General features: G+C 39.9%; 3 protein-coding genes across 8 annotated transcripts in view; 2 read left to right on the top strand and 1 right to left on the bottom strand.

The window, feature by feature from the left end:
• The first annotated feature begins 1816 nt into the window (after positions 1-1816).
• On the top strand, positions 1817-2906 carry CCDC89 (coiled-coil domain containing 89). The gene has a single exon (XM_010212405.2). It carries the CDS (start codon positions 1839-1841, stop codon positions 2904-2906), a length of 1068 nt encoding a protein of 355 aa, XP_010210707.2. The 5' UTR covers positions 1817-1838.
• Positions 2907-8733: 5827 nt separating this feature from the next.
• On the bottom strand, positions 8734-13046 carry LOC104565700 (transmembrane protein 126A). Its single transcript, XM_088534912.1, has 5 exons — positions 13003-13046; positions 12602-12726; positions 10818-11011; positions 10034-10148; positions 8734-9004 (listed from the first exon to the last, which is right to left on the bottom strand). Exons 2-5 carry the CDS (start codon positions 12715-12717, stop codon positions 8800-8802), a joined length of 630 nt encoding a protein of 209 aa, XP_088391038.1. The 5' UTR covers positions 12718-12726; positions 13003-13046; the 3' UTR covers positions 8734-8799.
• Positions 13047-14625: 1579 nt separating this feature from the next.
• DLG2 (discs large MAGUK scaffold protein 2) overlaps positions 14626-27917 on the top strand; it is a 946755-nt gene continuing 933463 nt past the window's right edge. For all 6 annotated transcript variants that reach the window (XM_088534958.1, XM_088534959.1, XM_088534956.1 and 3 more), the window contains exon 1: positions 14626-14851. In XM_088534958.1, the coding sequence (XP_088391084.1) occupies positions 14833-14851 (19 nt within the window). In that variant the 5' untranslated portion in view covers positions 14626-14832. The remainder of the gene's footprint in view (positions 14852-27917) is intronic.

The raw sequence follows: 27917 nt of genomic DNA, 5'->3' as shown, positions 1-27917 counted from the left end.
GCATCCTCAGTGGAAAGTGTGTTTTTAGTAGTAAAGCAGAAAAACTAAAATTCTACCTCCTGCTAAAGGATATCATACTGATTTATTAAAAAGCAACTGACGACAATCATTGGATCTAACTATGTAAGTAAGCAGGAATTTAGTATTGAAAATACCCAATCAAAATGATGGCAAATGTGCAATGTGCATTTGTTCTTGCTCAAAACAAATCAGTGGGACAAACAGAACTCTTTCCCCCTTTGCTCATTCACAGCTCTCCTTCCATACTGTGTTTCTGAAAAATCCCCATTTCTTCCTCTACCTCCTGTTTTTGCACTAATCCTACAAACCTTAGTTGGCTTGGTGACCTCGTCTTACCCATTTGGAAAGATCTAACCCTGTACCCTCTTTGGAAAAGGATATGAAGCAAACAAGACAACAAAGTCAAAACTTGAACTTGTCCCTCCTGCTGCATGTGTTTTTCCCTTCCCCATCATATCTGCCAGATTCCTCACCAACCGCTGATTAAAGTCATAAGATTTTTAGGGCAGGTTGCTTAGTTTGGGTGCTTTAGGTGCTTAGTTTAGCCTGTGGATGTTCAACATGTTCTAAGACAGTTGTAGCCTGTTGTTACAAATTCCTGTGCCACACACGGTGCAGGCCAAGAGAGGCCTCTGTGTTGTATTTCTGGAAATCCTGTTCCTTTTACAGAGGCTACACTACTTTGAGGGTGTTCACATCATTTGTTTGCTAAAAAACACTCTTAGTTCTGTCGCTGGGTTGGCCCCGCTCCAGCTGGACCTTTTCCAAACAGGGCAGACGAAGGCAACAGCTCTGCAGTGACTGCAGCCCTGTCCCCGTGGAGACAGAAACCCCACAGTAGGAGTGGCAGCAAACAGAGAAAAGAAAACACCTGGTAAGAAAACTTTTTCTCCTCTTAATTTCTTCTCTTTGTCACGTTTCCACTAGACAGCCCTTTTTGGTCCTTTTCTCTCTTCTCCATCCTTTCCAAACACATTGGCAGAAGCCAAAGAAAGTAGGAGCAGCAGAGGGATGGGGTATCTAGAGGTAGTGTCCCCACTGTCGGTCACCACTACGTTGTTCTGCATCTGTAGATTGGTTCTGTGCTTCAGACTTTAGCTTGAATTCATTTCTGAACAAATTTCATTTCTACAGTATTTTTCATTTTTCCTCAAATTCTTTCTTTAAGCTGTTTCTGTCATGTATCCTGTTCTACTTCCATCTAAAACAAACCCAGGACATTTACAAAACTAATAGTATGCTGTTTAACAGCACACTGTTTTATATGCTGCCTATTTCTAGGTCTGTGTCTGAATGAAAAAAATACAGATCATACTCCTGGGTACCATACAGCATTATTAGGCATTACTATGGTGCTACCATAACATAAATAAATACCCTATTTCACAGATGAGAAAACAGACTTTTAAAATTATGTGCCTAAGATAATCCAGCAAATCCCTGCCAAAACTTAGATTATGAAGTATTTCTTCAGGCATCAAGTGTTTTTACCACACTGGATTCAATAATTATTAGCACTGCATAGATCTCTTTTAAATCATAAATCTCTAAGGAAACAGCAAGGCTATTCAGTTGTTTTAGATGAGAAATGCAACACATATTGTTAAAAACTTGTAAATAGGTTGGAAGATCCATCTGACGCTGTTGGCAGTTGGCTTCAGAACAAAGTCTCCATGGGTGATAGAACCACGTTCCCAGGACACTCCGCCCGGTTGCTGAGTGTGGTGGGACACAGTTGAGAAGCACTGGGGCAGCTGAGATGAGACGCTGAAGGTCAGCAGAAACTTCTTTTCATCTTTGTGAGAGACAGTAGCTCCATGGCTGAACGTAAGAGAGACCCTGGGAGGGCCAATCCCGCAAGTGATCCAGAGATGCAGAGAGATATGGAAGACCTGAACAAGGACCTGTGGAAATTCTGTGGGATCCCTGAGGCAGAGAAGTGTGAGAAGGCCGTGCTTCGTTCCCGCATAGAGGAACAGTACCACCTTATCTGCATACTGAAGAGAAGGGCAGACGACGCACACAAACGCTGCAGGGGCCTGGAGCAGCTCAACACGAAGCTGGAGGAGCTGAGAACGGAGGATGCTGCGAAGCTGAAAGCCCAGACCCAGCGGATCCAGTGTCTGGAGGAGCGTTTCATGCACCTTGCTGACAACCACGAGAAAATGATCCGCTTCAAGGACGAACATAAGAAACATAATAGGCAACTGTTGGAGGAGAACAAGCACCTGAGGCAAGAGAATGAAACGCTGTTCAGCGAGACTGTGAGAGAGAAGGAAGCCGAAGTGCTCCAGCTCACTGAGCAGGTAAGGGAGCTCTCTCGGCAGCTGGATTCCTTGCAGGAGAAATGCGCTTACGAGACTCACAGAGCCCAGGAGCGGGAAAAGGAGATGCTAGAAGCTCAGACCCAGCAGGCAAGCGCTTACGCCAGGGAAGCCGATTCATTAAAAAAACGTCTGCAGCACTTACAGGAGAAGCACCAGCAAGTGCTCACACAGATAGAGCAGGAAGAAAGTCAGCAGAAGGTTCAGGGCAGTGAGCTGGAGGCGAAGCTGGAGAGGGCGTATCGGGAGAAGGAGGAGCTCCTGAACGTGGCCCTGGAAAGGGGCAAAGCTCTGCAAGAGAAACAGCAGGAAATTCAGCAGCTGGGGGAGAAGCTGGAGGCTGCAGAAGGAGCCAGGCGACTAGCAGAAAAGCGCCGTGCAGAAGAGGCCTCGGCAGGAGACAGTGATGTGAGGGTCCAAGAGCTCCAACGGCAGCTCGAAAGCAGCAAACGGGCATACAGCAAACTCTGGCTGCAGTTCGATGCTTACAAAAAACACAGTCAGGACTTACTGACTAAAGAAAGAGAGCTGAATGTCAAACTCCGACATTTTATTGCATAACTTCAACTTTCTCCTCTGTCAGCATATGCCCCTATTTGTAATTCTAATTACAGTATTGTAACACACCACTGCTTTTTATTCCTCTACACTGGGAAAATCTTCTAAAGAATTGAAACAGGTCAAAACAATAAAATTAATTACACAATTAATTACCTAGTGCTCAGATGGATTTTATCTATAGGATTTTTTTTTAATAGTTGTCTTATAGATGCGTACAGTTGTCTTCTTAATCTCATTTAAAATTATAGCAGTAGTTACAGCCCTATTCTGCTCGAGTGACGTGCCCTTTGGATAATATTATTGAAACAGGTTTAGCTTCTAGGTGTTCTGCCAACTTAACTGAGCACTAGGCATTTTCCATGGAGAAAATAGTAACACACAAGATTGAAGGGTGTTGGCCTAGCAAATTTGACAAAAATCTTCCCCTTTCTTGTCAGCATAGAGGATGGGGAAATCCCAGCCAGGTAGGAGGTCTTTGACAGCTGTCCTGCTCTTACAGGGTTTAAAGTCCACAAAAAGAAAAACCAACCAACCAACCAACAAAACTCCCAAACCAGTCCAAATACATCTAGACTGTATTAGCTGCCTCAATAGCGCTACCGTTTTTTAAAAAACGGTACGTGCGTACTTCGGGGTAATGCGACATTTTAGCTAGTCGCCTGGCTGCTTGTTGGTCTTGAGCACGTAAGAACAGCTGCACTGGGTTAAGCAAAACCTCTGCTAGACCCAGAGCAGCTAAAATGGGAGACCCAGGGCATCTCCCAGCTCGTGTTTCCACCTGAGGGACTGACTTAGAGAACCCAATACGGTTCCCAGGTAGCAGCCATCAACAGATTTGTGTCTGCTTCTCCTCAGCGTGAAGCGTGGCGGCTGTGAGGGAAGGAGGTGGCGCAGACCTAACGATACCCAACAGTGGGCACTGCCGTCCCACACGTCGCCGCCATGAGCCACAGGCTGGTGCGGCTGCTGGTGGCCTCGCCAGGCCAAGCGAGCGCCTTGGGCCATGAGAAAATTTGGAGGTGACGGGTGGTGTTGGGGAGATGTGGAAGAGGGGATCCTGGTGCTCCCACACAACCCAGTTAAACCCGTGGAACGGCTCGTTGAGGCAGATGGCGGCCCCGGCCAGAGGTTGCCTCAGTGGGGAGCGCGGATGGCAGCGCTCCGAGCCCGCCCGGCGTAAGGAGCTGCGCACGGCTGAGCCACGGTTGTGCACACAGAGCTGCCTCCAGAGCCCGCTCGCAGCACCGGGGTGGGAAGCTTGAGCTGGCCCTGAACTGTGCTCAGTTCCGCTGCACGGCTGCCAGTGAAGATATCGCTGCCTCCCTAGTCTTGAGTCAGATAACGTCTCGTCTGCTGTCCCAAGGAGCTGAAAACGCTTGCTTAGAAAACCAAATCATACCCAAAACTCATGGAGGCAGAATTAAGAAATGATACAGCTTAATACTTGAAAAAATACTGTTTCATTGTAATTATGTGCCACCCAGGTAAGAATACAGTATCGTAGTAAAATCAGACCTGTTGATCTTACAGTTTATGGGCTTAAATATTTTTTCATCTTTTTCTTCTTGTTTATGCCTTTAATGAAGTGGTTCATTGCACAAAATTTGAATCAGAAAAGGAAAAATGTGCTCCTATATGTATGAGTCATACATTGGAAAACAAGAAAAAAAAATCTTCCTCGAACCTAAAATGGAGTTCTCTGGGTATCACCATTCTTTGTATTTTACAGCAGCTTCTCAGTGTTTTATGAATGTAGATACATTTGATCAATAAAGCATGGAAGAAGCAGAATTTCTGTGTAAATACTTCTATGTTTTATTGGTATCTTCCTACCTTCTGTTCCATTCTTAGGTTCCTAATCTGATGCTTAACTAACAGTATGGTGTTAAACTGTAATCTTTCATCAGATTGTTATTTCCAGATTAAACAACAGAGATGACTGTAGCATCATTTGAGGATTCTGAAAGGACGTAGTATTTTTAAAGCTATAGAGTGAGCAATATGATATTGTTTTAATTTTCTGTGAAAGCCTCAATTTTTTTTTTCTTTGTAGAGAGACTAGCTCCCTGGTTGTCTTCTCAGATTCAGATATTCTAATAAAAGTATTCTGGAGCTTAAAACCAGGAAGAAGAAATGTAACAAATGCCTTCCACCAGTTCAAAGGAATACTGGCATTTTCCCCATTTTGTCTTCCAGGTGCAAAGAATACCCTGCTGAGCACCAGAATTTGTTTTGTTAGAGTAAATGTATCACAGGACCCAAAAGTCTTGGGTTGAATTCCATGGCTATAAGTAAATGGGGGGAACCATTTCACAAAATTTGGCATGTTTGCACTTCTGAGTTACCAGATTTCTTATGTTAATTGACAAAATCAATCAGATTTCTCTATGAAACACTGAGAGGTTTTATAAAACAAGGTCTTTTGTAAAATTGACTCTTTTTAAAAACTTCATGTTCTCAAATGTTTGCAGTTAGAGATTTTTCTGCTGGAATTGATACTCTAGTGCTGTTAGACAGGAAATGCCTCAAGTATGATGGATACTAAAGTGGGCTCTGTTTAAATAAAACCTTTTGTACAACTGCATATAGCTGAAAGCTGATTTTAGATTAATAAATGAATTATTACATGAAGATTTGGCTATTTTGTCTCTACTTCGTGGCTGGAGCATGTCAAGAGTGGGACTTGGCAGGGAAGAAAAAACAGAAGAGAGTCATGCAGGGGACTGGTAAGAAGGGGTTGTTATTTATTATGATGTGCAGAGGTATCTGCTCTCTAAGAGAGTGTAATATTGAGATTTGTGACCAAAATGAAACATGCAATAGAAGATAAACTGGTGCATTCATGTTAGAACTTATTTTCTTTTTTTTTCTTTTAGTTTTGAGAAGTTTTCACCTGTGGTTTAAGTTTGCAGGGAATACAATTAAAACGTTTCCTTTAAAACACACACACACACACACACCCCTTTATTTTAAGCTTTTTGCCTAAGGATTGTAGCTGGTCTGTACCAGGACCTAAAATGTGAATCCTTAAACAAACAAAACTTGCAGCTTGTATATTCATCTATTCTGCTGGAAGGAAACATTGGCCTTTGGAATGTATTCAGAGGTGCTGAGACACGTGAATTTCTTCCTGTTACACACACACTTTTCAACCTTTCACCCTTTTCAAACACTCAAAATCTAAAATAAATAAATAAATAAATAAAAATAAAAAAAAAGGCAGTTTGAATCAGAACATTAAAAAAAAATCACAGCTTGCATTTTTGACTACTCAGAATAATTATCACTTGAATTGATGTCAAAAATAGCATGTGGAAGGGGACATGGTTTTGAAAATAAAATTCTAAAACACTCTAGTCCTTTCAATGGCTTAACTATATCTTGTTAAATACTCGTTTTTAACCAAACTGCTTGCTTCTGTTTGTAGAGCTACTATTGCAAGGTAGAAGATTTAGCACATTTTCTATTACCAAATGTAAGACTGTTGGTTAAAGACCTCTGGAGACGGCATACTGCACTTTGTCAAGTACAACAGGCAACACAAGGCCCAGCCATCCCTCTGCATGCAGTCTGGTATCACAACACCATGACAATTAAATACTTCAGATGGAGAAAAGCTAAACTAATTGTGTATAACAATGCTTATGCATATAGTCCCATTTTGCTAATTCCTTGTATACACCGGGCTACTACTGGTTATAGAGTATGATTTCCCTGCTACAGTAACAAGGAATAAGTAGATAAGCGTGATTAAAATATTTTAGCATGTTTTTCAGCAGCACCTTAGCTTACAATTTTAAAAACTATTTAAAGGTCTTAGTACTGAATTCTTTCTTTTTATTAAAGTATGTTACCAGGTGCATCTCTGAGATTTTAGTGTTCTACAGAAGCATGGTGACCAGTAATTATCATGCATCACTTTACTTGACTGCTTCAGTGGAAAAAGTCCCTATTTAGTTTTCAAGCTGCAGAATACACTGAATTCTGCTACTTTTCATACTGCATTCAATCCTTGTAGGATCTACAGTAATATAATGGTCAATTTAAAACCAAGTCTGACTCACAAAAGTGAGTTTGACTCATTAATCTTGAAACCAGAGGAGACTGAGATGGACCTCACAGGAGCAGCACCAGCTGCTTGAGACCTCTGAAAATGATCTTGAGGATCTCCAGCTTCAGGAAAAAACAAATGTTGAGTGGAACCGGCTGTAAGGACAAAGGTTCTTCTGGATAGACTTTATTTGCTGCTCCATATAAATTTTTGTGCTATTTTCAGGTTAAAAAGATGTTATCCTTTCATTGACTATTCAAGCATCAGGACTAAGATTCTCTCAACTTGTTTTGTTAAAACCTTAGTTTTAGGAAATGTAAAATATCAAAATTTCCAAATTATAACATTGTTAACAAGCCATTACATTTTTTTTTCTCTAAAGGATTTCTGCATTTTCCCATTTCCTTACTTGGTGGCAAAAAAAAAAAAAGTAGTGTAAAAAATCAAATTCTTAATCTGAAGTTATATAGCTTATAACTGCTTACTTTATTTCAACATTAATATTTAATTCCACAGAATCTTGCTCTAGTATTTGCATTTCTGCAAGTACAGAAACCATTTTTAAGTTATCAGTATTCATAAAATCTATCATATGTATGTGACTCATGTTAGCACTTTAGCTTTTTCTTACTGTGTTAGTTTCCTTCATTCACTCACCTGATGAAGTGAACAAGTTCCTGTTCCAAAGCACCAATTTCAATGCTGCAAACTAACCACAAGAGTAAGCCATGGAGATGCAATTCCAAGCAATGGATTTCAAGATAGAAAGCCTATGTGCCTCTGGTCAGTGCATGTAAGCACCTTAAGGAAGGGAGTGAGGAGGATGGGGCAACTCTTTTCAGTGTAAGAGGTAATGGCCACAAACTGAAACACCGAAAGTTCCACAGGAATGTAAGGAAAAAATTCTTAACGGTGAAGGTGACAGAGCACTGGTACAGGCTGCCCAGAGAGGTTGTGGAGTCTCCTTCTCTGGAGATCTTCAAAAACCTCCCTGGACGCAGTCCTGTGCCACGTGCTCTAGGTGACCCTGCGTGTGCAGGGGGTTGGACTAGATGATCTCTAAAGGTCCCTTCCAACCTTAATGATTCTATGATATAAGCATTACTTAAGCACCGAAGATGTGCACTAAACCCAGAAACTCAATCAAGTCAAGGGAAATCAGTCAAGGGAAAATCCTTGAGCAAATATGTACTTGTGCCAGTAGTTACACTATTAGGAAAATTAAACAATTATATAGGAATGATACCAAAAAGTAAGCTGCAGTAGCTCTGCAGAACAGACTGCTTCTCCTAGTCAGCAGTAATTCATGTGTTTCAGGTAAGCTTCATGCAGAATTTGTCTAGACTGTACTGTCTGGAAAGTCACTGGCACACAAGGACTATTTCTGGCTGCTCTGTGGTGACAGTACTCCCAACAGCGGGTCCCCGAAAACAGGCAAAACCAGGTCATTTTGTGGTCAGTATATAAAGAAAACCACGAGCTAAGAGAATGGAGGAAAGTTTAGGAAGAAAATACTTTAATGGAATTGTAAGTTACCATGGTTTGCAATATCATGAGAAATATCCTTTTTTAGTAATCCTTATTTACAACTTCCAGAAGATGAAGCATCACTTTAAGCAGTGAGGCTACTTTTTTCAATTTTCAAAGAAAAATGCCTGTCTAGTATATGTAACTTAGTAAGGACAGGATGTGGTAAAAAACTTGATTTGCATCTAAGTTTGCAGCTGTAAATAATGTGGAATCTTAATTTGGAGAAAAAAAAAAAGGCAGCAAGCAGCAACTTCTTTCTTTGTTTATTATGGTTACCTGTCCAAGGCAACTGGGAAGTTTTTTTGTTCAACTTCAGGCTTCCAACTCTTCCGGATCCCTCCTAGGTTTTAGCTGCTCCAGCATTTTGAAATACACTCCATTATGTTTAGCAGCAAGGTAAATTCCAGTGAGAGTCTGTATAAGTATCCCAAAAGTCATCTTTCTAAAGACAGGTTGAGAAGCTCTGTGCCAAAAGCGCAATAGATTCTCTTTCCCTGGCAAGGGAGCCGAAGAATACCTAAACAACAACCAAAAAGTAAGTTCTCACTACTGTTTATAACCATTTAAACGTTAGTATTAGACATTAAGTAAATACTCATTATCTCAAGTTAAATTTTGCAGGTGGTACTGGGATCCAATACTACTATTACAGCACTTTGAAAAGATAACCTGAGCTTCCATGAGTTCTTATTCTCCATAAATTTGAACTACTGATGAAGTACTTCAAAAGCTAATCCTTTGAATACTTCAAAGAAAAACGTATTTCAGGCACAGGATTACAGAAAGAAAGATGTTTGTCTGGAGACAGAGAGATGTGTTTACTACAGGTCTCGGTCACCATTCTACTTATTAGACAATACTCTCATGATTCATAAATATTTAGTTCTACCTTATGGTCAATATAGCATTTAAAACATCTTAAATACATTTTTTAATTGCTTCACTGTAAATATCCCTGCGAGTATGCTTTGTGACACTAAATACTGTTTTATAAATTAAAGTTTTAACTTTAAGACTGCATAGACATTGTGCATTTCCTCTCTGGATAAACTCTACCAAATATCTCCTGCAATGCAGCTGATCATCTACTGGGACACCAATCTAACCTCCCCTCGCTGTGTCCTGAATAAATCCAAAAATTTACAGCTTCTGTACATTTTGGGTCCTCTGGGCTGCTCCGAAGCCACAGTGTTTCTCAGCTGTCCAGACAACCCACACTAGGGAGCAATCTTTCCCAATTTTAGGCTGGCACTTGCAATCTAAACACATCTGTGTGCACCAGGGATAGGCTGTAAGGTTGCAAGCAAACACACACTTTTCAGGATGTCTCAGTTAGCAGATTTCATTTCATTTTAGAAGCCTGCTTGTCAGCACAGCTTTTATGAACTTTGTTATTTAATTAGTGAGTTACTTCAACATAAATTCTCCTCTCTGTGCACTGTGCGACTACAAGATAGCTGTGCACAGGATGAAAATCTGCAGAATGCAAACTGAAAACCACAATGGAACCAATCCAGTTCACTCACTGCAAGTTAATAAGACGTACCTGGCTGCAAGGCTTGCATTCACAGGAAGGGCCATAAGAAAAGGATAGAAACCACCCACAATAGCCCCTATTAATCCTCCTCTGACCACAGCACAGGCCTCACAGTTTAGGTCACCTGCACACCAAAACAAAACATTTCATTGTCAGTATCCACAATATCCACATAGTTCCTGAACATCACCCTTAAGCTGCACACAACTGTGTGGGAAGTGGCACTTGGCAGAAATAGCCATGCTGAGCAGGCATTCAGGAAATTAAAAGGAAAAAAAAAACTCTTATTTGCAAAAAGTGAACATCATTCCCATTCATAACAGATTTATTGCTCTGTAATTGACTTTCAAATAAAATAATTTCAATGGCAGAAACTCAACTGCTTGTTGAAGTTCAAATATGAATTTTACATGAATTCTTGGGTGAAAGATGCTAGAAGCATCAGTGCACATCAAGAAACATCCTAAAAGTGCACATCACAGAAGAAAAATGAATTTTAATACACACACACGTGTGTATACATATATATACACATGTGTTTATATATATATATATATATATATATATATATATATATATATATATATATATAAAAAATGCAGGTATCTTCCTTCCCACGTACTGCAGCCCGATGCACTAGATGAACTGCTGTGGTCTTGAAAACCTTGCCTTGCAAGGTACAGTTTGAAGAACAGTTTAAGCTCACTGCTACTCAAAGAGGAAGATATCCTCTAGTGTTACATCATATAGAGAAAGAAAGACCTTTAAATAACAATGAATAATGAAATTTTACCTAAAAATAAAGGCTGACGCACAAAAACATCATAAACTACTGCTGTTGACATAAATGGTAGAACAGCCATTGGCAAGGAAGACACAAATGCTGCTCTTGTAATGTTCAGGGTGCGCCTGAAGAAGTTATTTGCTGTTAAGCCACATAAGCTTGAATTGGCTGCAAGGACGTAGGATCCATGATTAACAAGGTTCCTGGAAAAAAAAATGTAATTGAGAAAAATAAAAAACAGAGTTTAGTTTAGTCAATGCTATAATTTATTTCCGAATATTTTACATTAAGAGGTAACAGATGCGACTCTCTTGCAGATCCAGAAATTGAGACTAGCCACTTTCAAAAGCAACCAATACAGCATCCTTTGCTGTATGCCTGACTTATACAAGCCTTATACAAGACATTAATATCTCTCACTTTACAATGCTGCCCAATCTTATTCTTCCATTTTCACAAATTTAAAATTCACAGAATGGGGACAGGCATGCAATTAACTGGAAGGCACTCCAATTTTGAAGCTCTGCCATTATGTTCAAAGTGTGTTCTCCAAATATGTCATAAGTTGGATTTATGCTAAAGCCCTGCTGTCAATAAAATGCTTAATCGGTAGCAAAACGTACCCTAGGCCGAATGTAACATTTATTTGCAAATCAAATGTGACAATCTCTAAAGCATTCCTCAATTAAAATATATGGGTTTTAAATCCACTTATTTAAAACATTCTTTCACACTCTAATGCTTGAAGTAATATTAATCATTGACAAACTATACAAAAAAATACTTCAGAGATGTAGCTGCTTATTTTGCAAAAGCCTAAACATTAAAAGCATCTGACATCAATGGTACCAATTACCTCCTAATCTGTGCAGGAAAAGTTTAATTAAATTTTAATTCTTCATACATACTAGAGTTTCAGACATGAAAATAAGCTACTAACAATTATGATGCTATATAACAAAATAACTTGGCTAGTCAAACATCTCTCTTCCTCTTATTTAGGAGTCTTTTTTAATATTAAAAGGCCTCTCTGCTTTTAGATCAGTGTCTTCCCAGCATTGGATTCCATTCACTGAATGTCCCCCAGAGCAGTTCCTGCAACCCTGCCATTTTATTCTCATGGCACGTTTCCTGTTACAGGCTGCATGCACACATGCATTCCACTGGTGGAGGACTGAGACTAACATTCAGAGTATATCTGAGAATCCAAAATAGAGCACACTGATGCATTCAGAACCAGCAGAACATCAGTCTTACTGACCTGTAAAACCACTGTAACAACAAAAAGAAAAGAAAAAAAAAGAAAAAAAAAAAGTAACAGGACCCTTTTTGGTTTTCTCTCTCTCTCCCTCTTTTTTTTTTTTTTTTTTTTTCTTTTTTGTAACTTCTAAGATACCAAGACGCTCCCAAATCCCCACTGAGGTGTCTGCCCGGCAGCTCTGGGGAAGAAGTGTTATGAGTGACATGGTTTAACAGTCATGATGTTGAAGTGCTTATGATTGAATTTGACAATCTTAAAGGTCTTTTCCAACCATAATGATCCGATGAAGACCAAAAAACTAGCAGGGCCTGCAGAGAGCAGCATCGCCAACAGTAACATGGAGCAAACCCCTGGCATTCTGCTCTTCTCCACCTATATGGGGAGGCCTTTTGCTACTCTCTGTAGTTGCTTATCCAGCAGTTTGGTCCAATTAAAATGAAAGCTCCCTACAACATGATGCAGATGCGCAGCCAGCTCCTTACAGAACCAGGTTCTTGATTTTCTTATTCTCCTTTATTTTACAAGCACTTACTGATCCTCTTTGGGAAGCCCCTCAAACAACTTGGCCATAATTTCGTCATGCTTTAATTTTCTCAAGTGCAGGAGGCTCTGAGGAGAGCCTGGCTCCAGGAATTCTCTGCCTGCCATCTTGAAGTCCTGGATCATAAGGAAAGAAACAAACAAAGAAAAAAACAATAAAAACACGCGCAGGAACGTTACAAAGGTTCCACAGCCGAAATCAAACAGACGTTTGTATTCAAGGGACGTTACTCAGTCCTAACGCTCTCTTTTATTTTCAAGGTAACATTTGCGGCTGTAGAGGTCACGACCTCGCCGCGAAGCCTCCAAAACAGCATTTCGTGCTCGGACGGGCCTCGTCCTCACGGGCAGCGCCCGCCGCGGCCTCCCCGCTGCCCCCTGCCTCCTCCTTACCGAGCAGGCCCCAACGGCCCCAACGGCCCCAACGGCCACGCCGCTCCCGCCAAGGCTACAACATGGCTCCACCCACCCCCCGCCCCCACGGAGGCCACCATCTTGACCCGCCCACGTGACCTCCTCCTTCAGAGGGCGCCTTTGATTGGGCCTTGTCCGGGCGGCGCAGCACGGCGGCTGCCCATTGGCCGCAGGGCGGCGGCGGGCGGGCGCGCGCGGCCCGGCGCCCGTTGCTAGGCGAGGCGGATGGCGGCGGCCCCTCCATGGCGCCGGCGCTGAGCGGCGCGGGCGGAGGCCGGGACGCGGGCGCTCCCCCTAGCGGAGCGGGGAGCCCTCGATGGGGGAGGCTCGGCCCTCGGGGTAACCCTCTCTTCCTCCCTACGACCTCGGCCTCGACATCTCGCCCCTTGCGCGTCTCCTTCTCCCTTCATCCCCGGGCCGGCCTGGCCGCCCCCCACCTACGCTCCCATCCAGCCCCTTCCCTCTCTCCCTCTCCGCCTCAGGAAGCGCCGGGCAGCCCCTTGAAGAGCGGCAGGGCCGGGCGGCAGCGTTAACGAGCGCGGCAAGCCGTTCCCCCCCGTCTTCCCCTCCCCAAAATGCCGCCGCCGCCGCCTCTCCCAGGAGGGGAGCCCAGCCCTGTCATGTGCGTCGCGGCTTCTCGGGCGGCTGCGCTGGCCTCTGCTTCGAACTTCTTACTGAGATAAATGAGGAAAACCTATCCCTTTTCTGTTTATTTTTGTTTTTGTTTCAGAAAAGGGGGAGAGAGAAAGAGAAAGGCTCGTGCTGAAGGCAACCAGCTGCATCTTTGAGTGGGAAACCCTGGACTGATCTCATGGCTTGCTTTTTTTATTTTTTATTTTTTTTAATTCGTTAATGCCTCGATATCCTTGGGAAAAAAAAATGAACCTTTTTGGTGAAGCTCTGTTGCTAATTCTCCTTACTCCTCTTTCATGTGGTGACCGCTTTGCGAGGGAAGAAATGGCATGAAGTAAATGACTCCACTCCAAAGCAATCTGTTTTGCCAAAGTGCCCAGTGAGCAGCACTGTCACTTTAATAATTCCAGGTCAAGGGATTGCTTTCCTCCTTTCCAATCCTCTCTTTTAATACATGGGAGGATCAGAGGGACATTAAAGACCATAAGGCTGGGTGGCTTGGATATAATAAAAATGAAAGTGACTGGCCAGTGACTCCTGTTGTTGGGGAAGAGGGTGATATTTGAAGGCTGTTGTCTGGTGAGGAAAAAAAAAGGGGACTTTTTCAGCCTGCTGAGTAGTCACCTAATGCATAGCTAGCAGAATTTGTTCAAGAAGTGAAAGAAGTTTAAAGAGTCACTTTGGATTGTTTTTGTCTTCCTCCTTGTTTGGATTATTTGGGAGTTTTTGTCCTGCAAATAATATGCTTTTGAGCAAGTATTAAGAGAGCTGCCTAGAGATGGACTGTGCCTTAATTGTTTTACATAAAATATTTTAATTTTCAAATTTTACTGCCAGAAGAGGAGTTATAATAGGGTTTTATACTGCTAAGGGACATTTCTCTTGTATTTTTATACATTCAAATATATTTTAAAGAAATTGAAAATCTCTCTTAAAAATTTCAAAAAGCTGCTGTTCCCCCCCCCCCCCCCTTTTTTTTTTCCTTATTTGTGGGATGCATCGGAAGCTCCATGCAGGAAAACAGCAAGTACTGGTAGAAATGAAGATTGAAGCTGCATTTCGTAACTGAACTGTAAAAGTGTTTTGCAATAGCTAGTCCTCGCAAAGTGTTCCAGTGGTACATCGTTAATACCTGTAATTAAGTGCTTGCAAGCAGTAACAGAAGTAGGAAGAAGAATGCCAGTCAAGAAGAAAGGTGGGCTATGAAGCTTCATATCTCATTTTGCATCTACGTTTTGTTAATTTGTAGATTTCTCATACTTGCAATTTGAAATTAAAAGTGTTTGATTGGGGGATTGAAATTGTTTTTCTTTTGCGTTGGAAATGGGAGAAAATCTGTGCACTTATCTATTTAAAAAGCATGTTTTTGTCATGTTTTAAGACATGTCATGTCAAATTTGGCCTTAAATACACCTTTTATAAAATATCAGCCATAAGAGATCTTAAACAGACACCAAGAGAAAATCTTGGCATTTAATATTTTGAAAAACCTCTTACAAACACTAATGAACTTTAAAAATGTGGTTTTAGGCTATTGTCTATTCTTTACATGTTTGGCGGATAAACATTAGCCATCAATAGCATAAATAAATAACAAAACAAAGTTTTGTGGCTAATCTTAAATAAAAATGTGAAGAGTTGTATTTTCCAATGTGAAGGTGATTAGAATGTGCTTTAAAATGTGTTTTTTACTAACTCACTTTTGTATTGAATCAAGGTATAGAATTCTAATATATTTATGCCTGTAGTATGGCAGCATTTGAACAATGACAACCAGCTGTGTCTTTTATCTCTTCTGTCCTCAAATCAGTGATTGCAGCTTTGGAAAATGTGGTTTCCAGTGTTCAGACAAGAATGGGGGAACGTACAAGGGTAGAAAACACTTGTAGACCTTTGGTTATTTCGAGTTCCCTGCAAACATGACACTAGTTTAGCATGTTATTTATTTAAGATTTCAGAATATACTAATGGAAAAAATTGCGAATAATCTTTGCTCAGCTCATCTATCCAGAACTTGAAGCCCTCTGATCTGTTAATGGCAAAACATGGGCGAAAGAGCAAAAAGTGAATGTTGCCCAACAGATGTGGGGTTAGATTTCAAGTCCTTGTAGGAGTTCCATGTAGGAATATCTCTTCATTATTAGTTATGAGTTAAAATTTACTGTGTAAGTAACAGTAAAAACACACATATTGCTAGAATTATTTTCAGACTAGATAGAGTGAATGGGATCTTGTGATTTTATTTTTACAGATGACAGTGTAAAAACAAATCTTCAAAACTATGAAGTGGTTTAATAAATCATATTGTCATTGATACAATTGTTTCTAATTATGTGGAGTAAAGACAAGAGCGTGTATGGAGATGTATCATCCCTGATTAATATCCTTATAATTCGTCCTGTTCTGCTGTAAACGTCACCATCATCTACTGTGAGACTTACTTATTATACATTACAGCATGAAATTTTAAACAGTGTCTCTTTAGATTTTAAGTCTTGACTCTGAATTGTGTGATTTTCAGTAAGGATATTTCTGAGCCAGATGCTTAGCTATAGTTCTGTTGCAAAATAGTTGCTGCAGGAATTTTGGGGTGAAATTTTACAGGCTCCTTCATTCAGGAAGTTACTTTGGCAATCAGAGCGGTCCCTTCTGGCCTTACAGATCTGTGTGTTTCCTGTTTGTTTCAAGCCAATCTGATTCAGTTTGAACACAGGTCTTAGATTTTAATTTCTACTTCTGTCTTGAAAGGAAATGTATTTGCCAATTTTAAATCACAACATCAATAGAGACCCAAATGCCCTCCTTGAAATACTTCAACGTATCTCATTGTCAGCGCGTTACAGTTGCCAGCGTGCATGTGTTTAAGTATTAAAAAGATATTGTTAGAATGTATTTAGACATGCAAATTAAAGGATTAAAAATGCTAGCAAATCAGCAACTGTATTATTAGCTTGAATTACTTAATTTGTCCCATGCATTAGAATTAAACTTTGTAATCAAAGGCGTGCTGGCTACTTGAAAAACACTTGCATCTGGAAAAAAAAATGCTATTGTTATAAATAATCCCTAATATTGCAAGAGCAGAGGAGATTGAAGGGATGTTTCCCTAGGCTTTCCCCCCATTTGTTTGCTTTATGCTTTTGACAGCGCTTTGTACCTAGTTTCATATTTTTGTTGACAAATTATTTTTCCTTTCTAGTGTTCTGTGTCTGGAAGTTCATATATTCTCTCTTCCCAGTCCCTGTAATCTCTAAAAATCCCATTGGGATACTCTCTTCTAGGCTATGCAAAAATATGTATTTCAAAAAGAACAGTAAGAACAAGATTATCCCTCCTCTTTTCAGCACTTCTCTGTTTGCTGTTATTTTGGATTTCATCAAATTACTCTCCTAAAACCAGTACCAAGACAGGTAAAAATGAGCCTGTAAGAATGAGCTTTGAAAGATCCTGGTATTTGTCATAGAAAGCTGTTGCCCCCAATCCGCGTTCTTTGGAGTTGACCAGTTATTGCTCTTTCTGAAGAAAAGTGAATGTGTTTTCAGAATTTGCCTTGGAATTAGCTCTCCGCTTAGAGTCGTGGAAAGAGAGACTTGATACTTGTTCTGACCATGTTGGTGTCAGCGTGTGACTGTTTCTGTCTGATGTGCTGGAGTGAAATTAGTTTGTTGCCTCTGTTTCTGGAGGGAAATAAGGCTCTGTATTCCTAAGGATATTCCCAGGGTTGCTTACTGGCAATTGCAACAACAAAAAACCAAGGCTGGAAAGGGAGGATGGAGCACCCCACAGGAGTGGAATGTGCTTCCTTTAGATAAGGGATGAGACATTGTGTGGGTATTTGCACTGCTGTTACGTGATTAAACAAATGACACTTTGCCTTTTCGTTTTCCATCTTTCATTTGTTTTAAAATGAAAACTTAAAATCTTAAACTATAAACTTGTTTTCAGTAGCAAAATAATTTGTTGGTCATCGTGCCATGTGGAGACAATATGGGATGAAGAAATTCAAGAAGTAGATGCTTTATTTTCTCTTAATTTGTACTGTACTTTCACAAAAAGAAGCTAGGATTTGTTTCAGCACAGCAATTAATACTAAATTTATGGAGCTTCTTGAAGAAAGCCTCACTGTAAAATAGCACTGCCACATGGAAGAGTATTAGGAAGTAAAGTCATATTTTTGTATGTTTTTAGGTTTTTTTTTTTTTCTCCCTTCCTCCTCAAACTACTTATCCAGTTGATTTCTGTTCAGTGTAAGAGACTATATTTAGATTTGCAAGTGCATATATTTTGTATTCATTTACAAAATATGGAAGAGCCTAAAATACTGCTCTTCATTGTTACTCATGTTTCTCCCTCTGAGAAAGAGACAGATGCAACCTGTGGGTGCCATTAATAGCATCTTTGACCCACTATCTCGGAAATAGTTGAGGCTTTGACTCTTGTTTCTGATGAATACCATTCTTTTTCAGCTTACCTCTTAGATAAAGAAATGTTTCAAGGACATGTTTTATAAATGAAGGCAACACCAATTTTTTTTTTTAAAATCTGTTCAAATGGTCTAAAATGACTAGATTAAGATTTTTTTAAGGCAAAGTTCATAAAGGGCCAGACAAAGCTAGCGCTTATTAATGCACTGGGGTTCTTCATGGCTTGAACCTCTTTATCCCTAGTAACTTCTTTTTAGATAACAAAATTCAGAGTTAGCTTTTGATGCTCAATTCAAAAGTGGTAGTGAATCTAGTTGTATATGTGATCCTTATAGCCTTTCAAGTAGGAAAACTTCCCTTTTCCTTCTAAAAAAGGCATTTTTATTACAAGTTTTTGCTCCATAGATATTACCAAATAAATACATGGCTAAAAGTCTAATTTTTCACTCCAAGCTCTATTAAAGTGCCTGTCAGTTTTTAAAGTGCAGTGACTACCATCAGTGCAAAGCTGATGGTGGGTTCACAGGCTTACTGTGAAAAGAACAATTTTAGTTTTATGGGAGTTAAGCAAATTTGTGGCAGAAATTCTCTAAGCTTTCCCAGCTTTTGCTTTAAAGCTGAGACTTAAAGGTGCTCTCATGGCAGTCATCTCTTCCAGTCATGCAGCCTTTCCCCTAGGAGAAACTTGCTGAAACAGTGGGATGTTTTGCACACAAAAGGACTGCAGAAGTGGACACAATACAGAGCTTTGTTACATTCTCTCTGCAAAGAGAAGAGCTCTCTGGGAATACAGAAATTTATGTTTTTTTTTTTCCTAGTTCTACCGTTGTTCTAGTAGTGCCAGATTTCTAATGCAGATCCATCACATTTTATTTGCTTAAGTAGGGAGCCCATCTTGTCATCCTGGGGAGCTCCTGCAAGGAGGGAGATGGAACTTTGGGTGCATTTTAACCCACCTAAGATCTGAACCTTCTTCATAACAATCTACCCTCTTACGCTGTGGCATGAGCGTAGTGTAGCCGCATTCCTAACTTACCTTCCTCAGTTAGACGGTATAAATTTCAGTGTGTCATAAAAGTTTTAGTGAGAAACTGGCAGCTTTTCATCTGACATCTTTATGAGAGTGAGTTCTATAGATTAAAACTATCCATTAATACCTTGTTGGGGAAAAAGCAATGCAAACTGTTCTGCTAGTCCCTAGAAGTGGACGTGTCTGTAACGCTGAAGCAGAGACAAGGGGCAGCTGTGCATCCTCTCCCCCATTCCCATTACCTGCATCCCGCTCGCAGCAGCACTAGCTGGACTTGCTTTATAAGCACTTTTTTCCTCCTGGCCCTCTTGTCTGTTCTTCTGAACCTGTGCCAGATGCAAAGTTTGATGTCAGAGGGTGGACACGGAGAAAAAGCTGAATTTGTAATTAGTGGCCAAATGCGATAGAAGCTGATTTTGTAGACCCTGTTTCAGCAAAATGCGAATCTGCTTTACCCAGATTTTCTTATTTTGGACAGGACTTGATTCTCACAAGTATTTAAACTCTTTTGTTATGGCTTCTTGTTGTATTTACTGTAGTTTAAAACAGTCCCAAACATCATTATAAAAACAAAGATCAAATTTTCTAATGCAATATTCATCTCGGAAATAGCCAGCCTAACTGCCTTGACCTGATTGGGGGTGACAGCACCAACCAACAAACAAAACAACTGAAAAAACAGTTTTACCTGTAACGTCTGTCATTTGGAAGACCTTTCTGTGGCAATAAACCATCTTTGCAAAGATATGGTAGTATAAATGCCCTTAATCTGTCTTCACTTTAGGGATGAAGAGTTATTTTTCCCTTCAAAACACATTTATCAGAGGATGGAATCAGGTAGAGTTTCCCGGAGAACCATTTTATTAGTTTTACAAGTAGAAACCAGCATTTTAAGTGTCACACTGCTTTTCTGTAGGGTGTGTGTCATGTTTTACAATAGTGGAATAGAGTGACCTCCAACTTTAGGCCCAGGTGTTGTGCACTCCTGTAACACTGTCTCACAGGTGCCTGCTGATCTGAGCTTTAACAAAACATCCAAACAAGCTCCCAGACAAACTTTAGAGAGATGCAGTTGTTTGATGGCTGAAATGCACAATTCCTTTTCTGCTCTCACCAGGCATTTTGTTTAGCAGCTTGCATCCTGTGGTATGATACAAAGGTTCTTAAAGGAAAAATTGCAGAGTGAATCTGGGGAAATGTAAGACCATGTTGCATATTTTGGTAATAAATAAAGATAATTTAATTTCCTTCCATTTACTTTTTTTTTTTTTAATCTCACTGATTTTTTTTTTCGTATCAGTGTTACTGAATTAAATCTGAATTTTCTTAATTCCACCTTGTTCCCTGTCATGTTAAATAACACTTTTTTTGATGCAAGTTGGAAGTTTATTCCAGAAGAGGCCTCTTTTGGTTAGTTTTCTGCCTCATTCCAATCTTCACTGTTATGTTAATTTTAATATATTACATATATTACACATACACACACCACAGTTGTAATGAGCATGTAACTCCAGTTTCTTTACTTTTGTAACTATGCCTCAAGTTCCAGTAGCCTTTAATATTGTACACAGATTATAAGCTCTTCAAAGCAGGCCTATTTTTTATGTGACTGTTAAGCTCTGTTTATGTTATTCTGCTGCCTAAAGAAGAAGTTTTAATTTGGTCCTCTTTCACGTGGGGATTTGTAGCTTCATTTTTTGTTCTGTCTTCATATTTACATTGTTTTGAAATGCTCATTTTTCATTGATTTAATATTAGCATTTTACACCTAAATTTCATTGAAGGGCATGAGCAAGAAGCTCAAATGAAGCTAGTTTTATTTGTAGGGTTTTTCCTTGCAGAGAAAAAGGACTTTCAAGGCCCCAGCATCTGCTCGCTGTGGTATCTGAGACCCAATCTGTGCGGCCAGGACAAGAAACCTGAGAAAGGATCAATAACAAGGAGGCCCTGTCCTACCTTCAGCATGTCTGGGAAGGGGAGAATAGAGGATCATTATTGAGACTGCAGGGTCAGATGTTCCCATCCACTCAGGTGGAGCTGGAAGCAGTAAGCAGGAGTGCAGAAGCGCTAAGTAGGATCTATTTTCACAACAAACTTTGAAGAAAAGGTTCTCGTGAATTTATGCTGACCGAGTCACCAAGTGATCTTTATGTAGGTACTACTTTGGTAAGTAAATTTAGACAAGTTTAGATATATATGTTTAAAAGGAAGTTAAACACAGCAGTATAAATACATAGTTACACGTTGTAAAATCAAGTGCAAAGATATGCAGATAATAAACTTGCATTGTTATTCATCATTGATCATTAAATTTTTCAGAATACCCAGTTTTCCATATAATAAATTAGACTGATTAGACGCCAAACAAAACACAACCAAGCACTCTTTTACCATCTACACCCTGTTATATGTGTGTTGTTCATATTTCTTCAAGCTCACAGTGCTTTCTCTTCAGCTCCATCCACCAGTCTGCATGCTCTGGCATTCCTGGGTCTTCAGCTGGAATGTGGAGACTGCTTTAGGATAAATTTAACTCCAGAAAGAAGAAAAAGTTTCAGAAATGTTGCCATGTGCAAAAGATGTAGAGGCTGGACCTGGTAGCCTGGAAAAGAGCAGCCTGAGCAGAGAGAGGAATGTTACAGTGACCTGATTACAGAAGCGGGTATAGAGGGAATGAGGGCCCTACACATCCACACCTGGAGGACAAGAAGGAATTGTCCTGATTTACAACAGAAAAGATGGAAATGATATTTCAGGGAGAAAAAAAAACCCATAAAGCACTGAAAATAGGTAGTGAAGGAGCTTGTGGGCTGCCTTTGCATGAGCTTGCCAGAGAGGCCAGACAAACATTTCCAGGATGGTACCCAAGTGCAGACCCTTCTGTGCTGCAGGGCAGAAAACCACAGGCCCCGAGGAGTCCCCTTACGCTCTGCATTTTTATTGTTTGGGTGGCTCAGAGGGCTGCTGGCAGAGCATGGCATAGCTAGCACGATGCTAAGCAAATTTCACTTGCCTTTAGCCCCATTCGTTGCAGTTTTTGCAGATCAATATTCCGTAAAAAGATGCTGCTGTCCAGCTTCTGCAACAACACGAGTGCATGTTGCCACAGTCTGACAGGCAGCTGCCTGTCCAGCTTATTCTAGCTTTGCTTGCAATTCAGAGGCCTGCTTTTTCCTTGATATACCTGAGCATATGATGCTGCCCTGTTCTGCACAGTTTGCTGTTATGCTTGCAGAGCAGTTACAAGCACAGTATCTTGCACATTTCTTGTCTGCTGACTGCATCAAGGTCTAGAATAACCTCACAACTAAATCTCTCCTAAATGTCTGTTTTGCAGGAAGGCAATCTGGGGGTACAATTAACATCGGGCAAGGCTAATTTAGGCAGACTACACTTCTTACAGAGTTAACAGTTTTTTGTTTCTCTGTGGGGCAACTAGGGCTACAACACTAACTTTAAATACCATTTCCTGAATAAGTCTGCCTGCTGATAATCACCAAAATAAACAGTTAAACCCCACCTTTTCTGTCCACTTATTTTCCCCAAGAGGACAGAAGATGGGTTTGCTTGCTGTGCATGCTCTCTGGAGCTGTTATTTGCAGTCCTTTTGCTTGTTTGGTAGGAATAGTCTTCACACTCGGCAATAGTAGTTGTCACATACGTAATGCCTTATGTTTCCTAAAGGTTGCATAACCCATATGTTGCCTTTGCTAGGTAGTTTGTTAATGTCCTCTTCTGGGTATGAAGGACCAGATCTGCTGAGGGGTTTCTGATTTGCGTATGGCCAAATATAACCTATCTGATGGCCTCCTGTGAGATCCAGCAGATTTTTTTTCATCTTATATTTGTGTATAAACATATATTGTTATGATCATTTGTCTTCCTGTAGTCCTCAAGCCTTCTGAAGCACTGTAGCCTATAACATGTTTTTCTTTTTTCTTTTTTTTTTCCTCAGCCATGTTGGTACACTGTGTTTCTTTCTAAAATATAATAGGCTTCTATTTATAAGTGAGAACTTCAGATTTTAAAATACAGTCTCATGTAGGAGTTTTAAAGCCCAGGTCTGCAAAGAGCCTTCTGGGCTAGTAGGAGTTAACTCTTTGTATTGTTGTTGTGTGTGAAGATCAGGGATGGTAAATGAGTTACTAATGGCTTAGGCTTGGGTCAGGCTCTACATAAGTTACCAGAAAGTTTCTTATCCCCTCCCTTTGCTCTATAACATTTCATTTTTTTTGATTTTTTCGGAGCTGGGGATCTTAAAATAATTGAGGAAGGAAACAGCATTTGCTCAGACCTCTAACTTTTTTGTTTGTTGGAGGTCATCTAATTTAAAGTTTGAACTACTAAAAGTAGTTTTTGAGATTATTTTATAGTTATCAAAGTTAACTGAGGAAACTTCTTTGCTCTCCTTCATGGTGTTGTGCTTACATTTCTCACTTCTATTTTGGCTGCTGCTTTTTTTGCCCTCCCCCATTCCTCAAGCCTTTTCCAGCTTTAGTGCCCTACATTTTCCCAATGCTGGTTCTCCAAACCTAGAAAGGCTCTCTTGAAATCTGCCGGCATCTTTTTCTTTAAAAAGTCACCTATGCAATGCCTTCACTAGTCAGAAAACAGCCAAAATCCTTCTTAGGAGGAGGAGGAGCAAATGCAATCATAAAGAAAAAAAAAAGATAAACCAAAGTAAAACCTTCATCTTAGCTTGGATCTCACCTAATGTTAAGCACTTCTCACTGGTGGAGGCATATTTGTCATTTATGTTGCACCCCAGAAGTCTGTTAATTCACAAACTGATGCCAGTGGATGAAGAGAAATGCAGATATGACCCTAAACTTACCTGTAAGCTATTAGGGGCATCTGAGCAAATCTGATGTTTCCCGGCAGGCAGTAGCTACGTAACACAGCGTTATGTGGTACAGGTTGCTGTTAATCAGTTGCCTGTGATTCCCTGCATATGCAAGACAGGGATTTCCAGTTCCTGCTGAGCTGGGACTTACACTTTATTTTTTTCTCTCCATCTTCCTGGTTACCTTGATTCACAGTAGGGATGTATGGATCACGGTATCATACCTCCAGGGAAGGTAGCAGCAGTTCTGTCAGTGACTTGCAGGTGTTCAATACATAATAGCATGTCTGAAAAATCAGTGTTGCTCAATACTGCATGCTGGTCTGCACAGAGTGCTGCTTATGTGGCTTTACTGTGACCTGAAGGAGGATGTAAGGCTTGAAAACTCATAGGTAACAACATCTGCCTGAATTATGTGCCACTTCCCTCGTCTGCTTCTTTGTTTGGTTCATTGTCATTCAACATATCCTAGTTTGATGCGTTTTGAAAATGGAATTTATTAGAGACTGGTTTTCAATGAGCTTTCTTGTGTAGGGTGAATTAATCTTATGAACTAAATCCTTTCCAGTTTTAATTATTGAAAATCATAGGTATCTACAAATTAATTTCAGGCCAACTATATTTAGTTAGATGAATGGGATGGATAACATCTGGTCATAGTTAGGAAAAGAGTTTCCTGTATACTCTTGCCAAAAGCTAACACCAGCCCTGATGTTAACAGCGATGGCATGGAAAAAAAAAAGGCCCTAATACTTGTATTTATTGACAACATTTCTAGAGAGCACGTTTAGTTTTTGGCATGTCTTCTCAGCACAGCTGTAGGATCTGGACTAAATGCACATACTGGAACAGGTATGTGACCCTGTGTGTGCAGGGGGGTTGGACTAGATGATCTCTAGAGGTCCCTTCCAGTCTTAATGATTTTATGATTCTATGATTCTGTCTTCCTGAACAGCATCCTTGCACTAGTATGCTGGTAGATGACTACTTGCTGGCTGGTGGAGAAATTCACGGACATTCTTTATATTTTCCTAGGAAGACACTATGGGTTTGGAATGGAAGTTTTCTTGGACTGGATTGAAATGCTTTATTGAGAAAACTCTGTTAGGCTTTTTTTTAAAAAAAAAAAAAAAAAAAAAAAAAGCTTTTACTGGTGAAAGCTTTAAAACTAAATCAACTATCAGTATAGAAGGGCAGTCAGTATTGAAGACCACATGTACTCGTTCTTTGTCCCATATGAGGACACTGTATGTCTCAAAGACCTTTTAATCAATATAACTGTCCCTACAACAACAGAGTTGTATTGTTTGAATTGGCTTATTGGCACTATTCTTCAAGGACTGCAACAAACATATTCAGATGGTTTGTAGAGAAATCCAACCTTGCCACCTTCAGGCAAACAAAACTCCCAAGAATGTTTCCGTTTTGCTTAAGCAGAGTTGGACATCAGGTCTAAAGGGTCAAACTAATGTACAGGTGTTTCAAAGGATGCTATGGGGCTTATTAGTATCTTGTGCTGTAGCTGTGTCATTGTTTATTCCAGTGTAAAGTGGATTTAAAATAATGACATTATGATTTCACAGCACTTACACACATTCCCGTACTCACTTAGCACTTGAGTAGATAAAAGCATTGTGTACCTGCTCCATGTAAACTTATAATTCAGTTTTTGTGTCCATAAATCCAATAAGAATTCCAGTTTATTATTTCCTGTTTATTATTATCTATTTATGCAAAACCTAAGTGCCCACCTGTTACATTTTTACTGAAGAAGTCGAAGCTATTTTTTTTTCCGTATCTTCTTGCAAAATGTGGAATTTTAGTGTTTCTAAAATTTCTTTGCAAAAATACCAGAATATTGCAAAGATCAGAGATAAAGGAGATCGTTCTGCTTTTAAGGCAATGATTAGCATTACAAGTGCCATCTAGATCTCTGATATGGAGACTGAGAAGTATCATTAAGGACTACTTCTGGAAAAAGTACTTCTGATGTAAGTGATTTTACATCATTTCAATGAAGTGAATAATAAAACAAATTCTTTTTTGAATTTATTTTCCTGTTTTTAAATATCTATAATATAATGTTTAGTCTTGCATATTTTTAGCTTACCTTTAAAAGCAATACTTTTCAAGGAACAGTATTCTATAGGTAAGAAGTTCATGTTTCCTGAACTGCAATATACATTTCTTTATACTGTTTGTATGAATGGCTTCATACATTTTTGAATCTTTCAGAAATTAATACCTTATATTAAGGAAAAAACTCATTCTGTAAAAAGAACAAAATCTTGTAAGATGAAATTTTAGTTTGAGGGAGGAAGAAGTTTTCCAAAGAAAACTAATAATCTAATAAGTTACTCATTTATAGTTTTCTGTCAATGTCACATATATGTCTGATTTGCTATATTGTAGAATTTTTTCACTCTCTGATCATAAATCATGAACATTTATGAACTCAATAAACTTTTATGTAGTGAAAAAGTGACAGAACTTACAGAATTGATAGCTAGTTTTGGCTTAACTAGTATTTTCTTGGACAATATATTGTAGGACCATAAACTATTCTATCCTGAAAGATTTCTTTTTCTTATTGTATTAAGATATTACTCAGTTTTTTCTTATTTAAACAAAACAGATGCTGTCTAGAATATATATGAGTTTCTGTTGGACTGTATATCTGAGTGACTTATACCAAAGTGAACTTTCAAAGCCAACAGGATCAGCTATTTGAGTCAAAGTTTATACAGGTAGACTCCAATCAATACTTTGCTTGGTTTTGTATAACATCTTAGATTAGTGTATTCATTTAACCTTGGTGTTAAAGTATGAAAAACAATAGAAAGAAAAGCTAGAACTATGTCCAGCAGACTTCATGGGGTATAGCTCATATTTATTTTTCAGTGGTCTTTTGTTGACCATGGACCTACTTAAGATGCTGAGGCTCCAAATTCAGAATATTTCAGTTTGTTTAGTAGAGTTTTGGTTTTGCTTGAATTAGGTTTTGGCATAAGCACTGGAGAGTAACAGAACAGTGGAACAAAGATTTCTTGGTTGCATTTCATGACATAGTCAGACTGTAAGGTAAGGGATTTATTTTGGCTGCCAAAAATTGTGTATTCCAGTGGCCATTGCTATCCCACATATATGGTGGTCCAGTGCTTCTTGAAAGCCACCAGTCTGCCGTTCCCCTTGAGGAGAAGAATGTGTTGGAATTCAGCGTCAGAAACTTGTGTTTGATTTGTGTGGCAGGGAATGTGGTTCTCATTTAAGCACAGTGCTGCAGTTCAGGAAGTTCACTCACCCAGGCTAATGCTACTTGTTCTTCATTAATTTCAGACAGCCTAAAAGACCACATACTGGATATCCTAATCTGTTCTGAGTATAACTGAGAGTTGAAGATGGCTATGATCTTGGAGGAATACTTAATATTCCTCAAACATGGCCATATTATTATATTATTTCACGTTTCTGTGTAAAACCATCCAAAGGCCCTGACCGTCGCTGTGCAGAGCAGAGGATTAAGCCCCATTGTGCTAAGCGTGGCGCCAATCCCTATGAAGATCTGGTCCCAAGTAATTTACAATCAATAATGTTTGACCAAGAGGCTGAAAATTGTTTTTTGAAAGCCTAATCTGCTGCCAAGTGCATAGATAGTCTCCATAAGCTACTTGCATTTTCAGGAGCGCTCCGGGAGCACAGCTGCCCTGACGCCCTGCAGTGCCTTGGCCTTGACCTTGGTCAAGACACACTTCCAGTTGATAGCGTAAGACCAGCAGTAGCTTTCAGCCAAAGCAGAGATAGCAGGAGGTGGCCAGGGAAATTCCTCTCAGCTCCATGATCCCACATAGCCCTTGGAGGCCCAGTGTAGTTGTGTTTAATGGGACCACCGATACCCTCCTCCTGCTCCCTCCTGGTGGATTTCCATAAACTGGCATGGGCAACAACTCACAGACTGTTCAGAAAG

This window comes from Tinamus guttatus, unplaced genomic scaffold (assembly GCF_059628265.1).
Source record: "Tinamus guttatus ecotype Peru unplaced genomic scaffold, ASM5962826v1 Tinamus_guttatus_pri_ptg000602l, whole genome shotgun sequence".
Taxonomy (NCBI): Eukaryota; Metazoa; Chordata; class Aves; order Tinamiformes; family Tinamidae; genus Tinamus; species Tinamus guttatus.
The sequence above is the reverse complement of the archived record's forward strand: the minus strand, read 5'-3'. Positions and strand labels throughout refer to the sequence as shown.

What these genes read in the sequence shown, in the direction of transcription:
- CCDC89 (XM_010212405.2), top strand. Translation starts at nt 1,839, where the DNA reads ATGGCTGAACGTAAGAGAGACCCTGGGAGGGCCAATCCCGCAAGTGAT.
- LOC104565700 (XM_088534912.1), bottom strand. Translation starts at nt 12,717, where the DNA reads ATGGCAGGCAGAGAATTCCTGGAGCCAGGCTCTCCTCAGAGCCTCCTG. An exon ending in GCGTCAGCCTTTATTTTTAG is followed by an intron (nt 10,149 to 10,817) that starts GTAAAATTTCAT and finishes TTTGGTGTGCAG; the next exon opens with GTGACCTAAACTGTGAGGCC. An exon ending in AATGCAAGCCTTGCAGCCAG is followed by an intron (nt 9,005 to 10,033) that starts GTACGTCTTATT and finishes GTTGTTGTTTAG; the next exon opens with GTATTCTTCGGCTCCCTTGC.